This window comes from Adiantum capillus-veneris, chromosome 16 (genome assembly GCF_014529385.1).
Source record: "Adiantum capillus-veneris isolate H3 chromosome 16, ASM1452938v2, whole genome shotgun sequence".
Taxonomy (NCBI): domain Eukaryota; kingdom Viridiplantae; phylum Streptophyta; class Polypodiopsida; order Polypodiales; family Pteridaceae; genus Adiantum; species Adiantum capillus-veneris.
In genome coordinates this window covers 88420265-88427734 of record NC_140946.1, presented here as the reverse complement: position 1 = coordinate 88427734, position 7470 = coordinate 88420265, and the positions used below count along the sequence as shown (strand labels likewise).

General features: G+C 44.2%; 1 protein-coding gene across 1 annotated transcript; it reads left to right on the top strand.

Annotated features, from left to right (window-relative positions):
* The first annotated feature begins 707 nt into the window (after nt 1–707).
* LOC147439408 (uncharacterized) lies at nt 708–4794 on the top strand. The gene is made up of 4 exons (XM_086484309.1): nt 708–969; nt 1058–1322; nt 1400–1472; nt 1583–4794. The coding sequence occupies exons 1-4, from the start codon at nt 746–748 to the stop codon at nt 1699–1701; spliced, it is 681 nt and encodes a 226-aa protein (XP_086340435.1). The 5' UTR covers nt 708–745; the 3' UTR covers nt 1702–4794.
* The last annotated feature ends 2676 nt before the right edge of the window (nt 4795–7470 follow it).

Here is a 7470-nt window from a genome sequence, read left to right as displayed (position 1 = left end):
GGGGTCAATTTGCTATCAGTTGCTCGAAGAAAGTTGGAATTATCACGGAAGAAGATGAGGGAAGACTCAAGGAGCAGCTAGGACGCGCGGTGAACTCTCTCTTGACTACTACAACTACCGGGCCTTCCAAAAGATGAATGCAATTGCACCATATAAAGTATTGCCTTATGTAGTGCAAGTAATAGCCTATGTAATGTTGCAGCTGCACCATATAAAATGTTGCCTTATGTACTGCAAGTAATATGGAATGAAATGTAGTGGTGTACCATATAAAGTGCGGCTAAAATGTACTCCAAGCAATATGGAATGTAATGTTTTCTATTATTAATGGATGTTCATCTTTTCAGTAACCTAGTTCTTGCTGTCTTTGAAACATTTTGAAAGCTGGCATGTCATTGCCCATGACTCATGGTCTGTGTCCTCTCCCTCTCCCTCTCCTCTCCCCCTCCCTCCCTCCCTCCGAAGAGACTTAGCATTGAACGAAATCAAGCAATAGAGAGAGAGAGAGAGAGAGAGAGAGGGAGGGAGGGAGGGAGAGAGATTCCAAAGGGGAAAGATAGTGTTGGGATAAAAGTGCTACGCCTTTTGCTCGGGCCGGACGTCCAATGTCCGGCTGTCCGCCCACATGTGTACATGCCCTTATTCATTATACATATATGAATGTATAATGAATAAGGAGCCCCTCACTCACTAGTTCCAGAGTTTGCTCCACCCTCATCGGTCTCGTGCTCTTCCCCTTCCTTACATGCACCTCACCATGCATGCATGCACGTATCCGTGCACTCACGCATTCACAAGTGGTATCAGTGCTGTGGCTTGGCGGCGGCAGCGGTCTCTCAGCGACAACGGAGTTCCCATGGACCTCGGTGCTTCGCGGCACTGGATCGGGTTGATTTGCGGTGGATCCGCGAGCGAGATTGGTGAGATCTCGGCTTCTTGGCGTGGGCAGTCCCTCTCGCGTCGTGTGAGGTATCTTGAAGATTCTCTGGAATCAGTGCAAGAAATAGAGATCTGTAGAAGAGGTGGAATCTTGGAGCTTTTTTGAAAAGCTCTGTAGGCAGGTCGGCACAGAGGAACATTCAAGCAGGTCACCGTGCAGCCAGAGTCAAAATACAAGGCTTGTGTGCAAAGCTTGGCTTGAAGGACAACGAGACACACACACCCGGACAGGTAAATCGACAAGCCTGGAAGGCTTGCAAGCTTGGAAATTTCAAGCAGCCACGGCAGCAATCGAGGCAGAGTTAGCAAGGCATTTGCAGGGCCATGAGCTCTCGGACCAAGCTTGGATGGGGGAAAGGCTAGGGAAATTGAACCATAATCAGGTTGATATGCAAAGCAAAAGGGGGCATCTTATCCAAGCTTGGGAAGGCAGGCAGTCGAGCAAGCATAATCGGGGCAGCAGCCAAACTCAGCAAAGCGGGAGCAGCCATCAATCAAGCAGAGGAAGAGCAGTGCTGGTAAAGACTTAGGAGGTTTGTGGTAGTGTTTGAACACGCACGCACACACGCGCGCACACACACACACACACACACACATACTCCACCTCCTCCGTCCGTCTGAAGTGCGTTCTGCGGTTCGACAGAGAATCAATTTTTGTGTGCAAGGGTGTGTGCACACACATCCCCCCGTTCATCGACTCACAGTCAAAGGAGCGGTCCCACGGAGTTTTTCGATCTTCAGCGCCCTCGAGCGTCCCCCTGACTCCTCGACCCCGCTTGAGAAACAGCTGAGAGTGAGAGCGAGTGAGAGAGAGAGATAGCAAGCAGGTGAGAGGTAGACAGAGAGCACTTTTGGCATGCGCTCATGCACACAGGCACAGGCGTTTGCAAGTACGGGTGAGTAAGCGTGGACATTAGTCCGATTTTGTTTTGATGATTTTCTTCTACTCCTTGGCATCAGTTTTGACACGGTTTTTGACGGTTTTCTTGGCATTTTGGCGTTCTCCTCAGAATTAGTGACTCACGGCGACTCGGCCTTGACCCTTGACATTAGCTTGGTGTATCAATTTTGACACCGATCAGGCGGCTATTTGGCTAGTGTACTTTCGCTTGGCGGCAAAAGATGACATCAATGATTTTTTTCCGACCTCGACACAGTAGGAGACCATAGAGCAAGAGCGGCATCGGCTCTTCTCTAGTACCCATTTTGGAGCGGCCCGTCGGCTTCGACATAGTCTCCAGGGCATTTCGACTTCGAAAACTTCCCAGTTTTTTGGCTTCGACGATACATACCGACATATATCGCTTTGACGTACCATTCTAGAGTAGGTTTTTTTTTTTCCTTGAGCGCACTTGGATCTTGGATGGCGTTTCCAGTCCACAAGTTTACCGATCAATGAGGTAGTGTGTGCCAATTTTCCATTTGTTTTGCTCACAGTTTGCACAGTCTTTGCAATACAGCTGATGCAACACATGTAGTGCTCATGTACGATTGTGTGGAGCATTTCAGAGAGCTTTAGGCACGGTCTTGTGCAGTTTCATGCCATGTATACAATATGCGGATACAGTTTGAGCTAGCCTTAGCTCACAAGTCGCAGGTCGCAAGTTTACAAGTGTTTTTGGACAGGTATACGTCCATAGAGCCACTCGATTAGGAGTGAGTTGTTTTGTCAAGGTTTTGGTAGTGCTATGTATGCCATTTGTGGATTTTGCTACTGAGACACTGTCTATTTTCATGCGTATTTGGTGAGATTTTTTGAGCTTTTGCTTAGTTTTCAGAGGAAACTCTTCTAGATTTTTCTCAAATTCTTGCCATGGTTATGCGTATTTGGAGTTTACTCTCTGATGTTTTAGTGGTCAAGTTCACTCCCACTCTGGCAGTTATCTGCAGTTTTTTGGCTTGTACTTTGCGTTGAGTTTTGACTCATTCCGCAAAGGAAATTCTGTTCATTTTTCCCGGTCTTCTTGCCATAAAAGTTTGCACTGTTATGACATCTTGCATAATGGTTGATATATTCCCACTTTGACGGTGATCGAGTGTTTACTCTCACTTTGACAAGTTTTGTCAGCTTGGACACAGTTTGGTGTTCTTGTATCCACTCTCGCAGGAGTGAGGATTGCGTATGCTTGTGTGGCTACAGTCACACATTTCAAAGTTTTTACAAATTTGTGCAGCCAGTTTCTCTTGTGGGATGTATTTTGAGCTAGTTTGATCTCTACTTACATATATGGTTATGCGCTTTACGCTTGATTGAGGAGTTTGTCCCAGTTTATGCTTGTAGATAGAAAATTGTGGAGTTGTTTTATGCATATATGAGCATTGGTTTTGATATTATTGGTCATGGTTTTCATGATTGTGTAGTGGCCAAGTGATCTCCCACTTTGTTTCCATTTTGGCGTTCACTTATGGCAGGAAACATGTGTGACGTTGAGAGACGACGGTCTCGTTCTTGCTGATACGTACGATATTGGAATTGTGGTCACACATGGCACATTAGGCGCTATTGGTTTAGGCATATGAGACAATAGCAAAGATCTATGCATGGTGCACTTGAGGTTTTGACACATGGTAAAGCACTGGCTTTATATGTAATGAAGGTGATGTCACATTTTCCTTTAGCGTTCCTCTTGATTACATGTCTTTGAGCAATGACACTTCTCCATGTTGGTTGCTAGATGATGATGCAGTTTTTCATGTCACACCGCATCATGACTGGTTTAGCACCTTTTCTAGTGGTAGTTTTGGCTGTGTACACTTGGCCAATGGTTCGGTGTTTGACATAGAGGGTAACGGAGACGCTTGTTTTTAATTGCCCAATGGTGCATCATACACGCTACGACATGTGCGCTACGATCCTCAGCTGAGACATAGCTTGATCTCAGTGAGATAGTTAGCAGACTTTGGTTGTCAGATACTGTTTAGAGAGAAGTTTTTCCAAATGCATTGTGATTCATTAGTGATTTCTAGAGGAGCCCGCAATAGCCTGGTATATCCTATGCATGTGTCTGAGGTTCGAGATGACATAGTCTTGGTTTTGTTGCTGGCATGCTTTGAGGGAGAGACGAGACGTGTCTCTTTCGTAGGTGAGCTCCACCATGCTCATGAGACATAAAATTTAGCTGTGCATGACGTGCCAGTAGACTCTCTAAAGATAAAGATAGAGTGGAAGTGCTCTAGTGAGACACAACAGGTCTTGTCAGACAAAGGTAGAGCAGGTATGTTCCCTAGAGAGACAGACAAAGCTGAAAGATATGGATTTCTTTGATATGCTCATGTTAGAGGATGATGAGTTGGTGCCAGGATGCACAATTTTGCCTATGGGTGATAGGGATGTAGTCTTCCTGATGTTCATGTTGACACATCCATACGTAATGGATAGTCCCGACGATGTAGTGATTGCAGATAGCACAAGGGAGGTGAGTACAGCCAGGTTTTCATAGATTTTTGTCAGCATCGGGCATCTCATGTTCAACTTGTTAGTGTCGAGGCTCGATCTAGCAGCTGCAGTGGAAGCATTTGCAGCAGGTCTAATCAGTCGTATGATGACTGACACTAGCATGGCGCTTCATGGAATTTTACAGACCATATAGAGTAGTCTATGAGATTTACATGCATGCTCTAGCATGGGTACGCACACTCGCCTACCACCAGAGCCGATACGTCCGTATGTAGATCGATAGAGTGAGCCAGTGGGCATAGGTTGAGAGAGTCTCTCACCTAGTTTCTTGTACATACTAGTAGTCTAGCTAGTAGGCCTCACTTATCAACGCATTGTCTTTAACTGGGAGTTTGTTGGGATAAAGGCACTACGTATTTTGCCCAGGTTGGATGTTCAGTGTTTGACCACCCACCCACATGTACATACCCTTATTCATTATACAGATATGAATAAGGAGCACCTCACTCACTAGTTCCAGAGGTTTCTCCACCCACATTAGTCTCCTGCTCTTCCCCTTCCATGCATGCACCGCACCGTGCACGCACGTACGCATCCACGCACAGGCGCACTCACAGATAGTTGGTTTATTTATCATTATGGAGTTATCAATCTTGTTTTCTAGGTTGCCTCTCAACATGTTGCATTTGTCCCGTGCGTTGGTAAATGGGAAGAAGTGAGTAAGTGATCAAAAATTTGAATGAAAGATGAGACATGGCCTTGTCATATGAAGAGAGTGTCACGAGAAGACTCCATAAGGGTGAGTGAGCATTGAGAGTTATAGAGGGAGGAATATTTTTGGAATTTGCTTGCCTAATTCCAAAAAGGGCTCGCCAAAACTTGGTTGCCTAAACATTTCACCCAAGCAACGAGTGATGCTGCAAGCAAACAAGAAGAAGTAGAGTGGCTAAGGAAGAAGAGGAGAGTAAAAGGGCCTATGAGGAAGAAGAAAAAATCCCAACACCTCCTTGGCAATCTATACCTCCACCCTCTAAAGGAGTCCCCCCATCTACTCATACACCTATTGACTTTGACCAAGAAAAAGTAGAGAAGTCTTTGAAGAAAGTACTAGAAATTATCATTGTAGATCTTGTGCAAAGAGAATCAAGATAAGAAAGAGAGAGGGCCTCCTACAAAAGAGAGCACGCACTCCATGGAAATTTAAAAGAGCATTGGGTGAGAATAAACCCTCCCACCACCTGTGGGGGTCCACTATTAAGAACCCCCTATATAATGTGTGTTTGTAGGGTACTTAAAAAAAACCTTTATTAAAATATTGACATGAATAGATTGAGCCTCGTTTTTGGATGAATTAATGGGTTTTTCAAAGAAACCCTTTGTGTTAATGTATCTCTGCTAAAATGCTTAAACTTTCCAAAATAAAAAACCCCTCTCGTTGAGATCATGTGGCATAATAAAATGATTATAGAGTGGACACCCCAAGAACATCAAAATTGCATCTCTTGTATAGGCCATAAACCTCAAAGAAGAGGTAGAGAGATTATATAGGGAAGGATAGGCTGAGAGTCTTATAAAAGAAGCGAGAGAGAAAGAGAAAGAGGCTACAAAGAAGGCAAAGGTTGAAACAATGAAGTTATCTATGGCATCACCTCTTATAGAACCAAAGGATAATTAGCAAATAACAAAACAAAAGATAAAGAATATAAAACCCTGCGCGAGTGAATTGTTACATAGATGATACCAGATCCCATTGCTGAGGTGGTATCGTTTATAAGCACCACGACTCTTACACTCATGGAAGCCACCACAAGTTAGGTAGTCTTACCAAGAACAATCGGCACTTTGCAAGATATTGAAGATTATTCTCAACAAATGTTTTTGCTTGTAAGCAAGATCAAGGGAGCCGCATATAGCTAAGAAGAATCTATCAAGCATTTAACTACACAAGTGGAACAACTCGAGAAAAAGGTGAATGAATGTGACTGCTATGAGGTTACATTCTAGACAAATCTTGAAAGCAAGAAGTTAAAGATATTCCACCTACACAAGAGACTCACCATGTAGAAGGCTAATTTCAATAGCCATCAGTATCTTCTAGAGGATCAAGAAGGAAAAACTACTTCAGTATCAGAATGAGAGATACCCCTCCCAAGGGGTCTATGCAAAAATATACAAGTTACACTTTTATAAAATTTCAACATACATCGTAGTTGTGGAAGCATTTGCAGAGGGGAGGAGTTCTCAACACTTGACCTATCTCAACGGCCGGATTGAATCCAGATGCATCTAGAAACTAGTGATACGTCTAAATGGGTGGTATGAATGAAAGTGTACTCAAGAAGATAACAAGGTTGAAGGTTAATATATGTGTACATCACATTGTGGGAACACACACACACACACACACACACACACACACACACACACACACACACACACACACACACACACACACACACACACACACAAGTGGCAAGGAGTATTAGCTTAAAATGGAGGATTTTAGGCTCCCTTGTGCAAAGGCCCCTACAGTATGAAATTCACACCCTATTGAGTTAAAAGGTACTATGGGGATCTAATCCTTGGGATGGAGCATCCCGACAACTTCAAACACCATTGATGGGAGCAAACCTAAACACTATTATCTATGCATACTAGGTGATATGGTAAAGCCTTTGAATTAAATAAAAAAGTGAATCTAATTGAGGTATATGCAGCAGAACCTGCCTCGTGGGAAGCTGGGCTTTATAAAATGTTTTAAAAGGGAAATTTTCCCTTAAGTGAGGTTTTCTAAGAATAGGGGCTCACTCAGAGCGCATAAAGAGGGATGGCGGATTCTCGACAGCGCGTTGATTCAATGACGAAGCTGGGAAGCGTAGGTGGCGACAGCGATGACGAAGCACATGGGCCATTCAAGGCAACCTGAGTGCATAGCTGGAATTGAGCTGCAAGTTGAAGGATATTCGGGCATCCGAGCTGCGAATGTATAAAAGGTGAGGGTCTCCCTCATTTAGCTGGCGAGTATGTGAGTTTGAAACTGTGTGGTAACTGAAGGTTAGTGCATAAGAAGGAGTACTTGGTGTGTATTAAACCATGGCGAAAGGGAAGCAAGTATTGGAGGTCCAACCATTGGC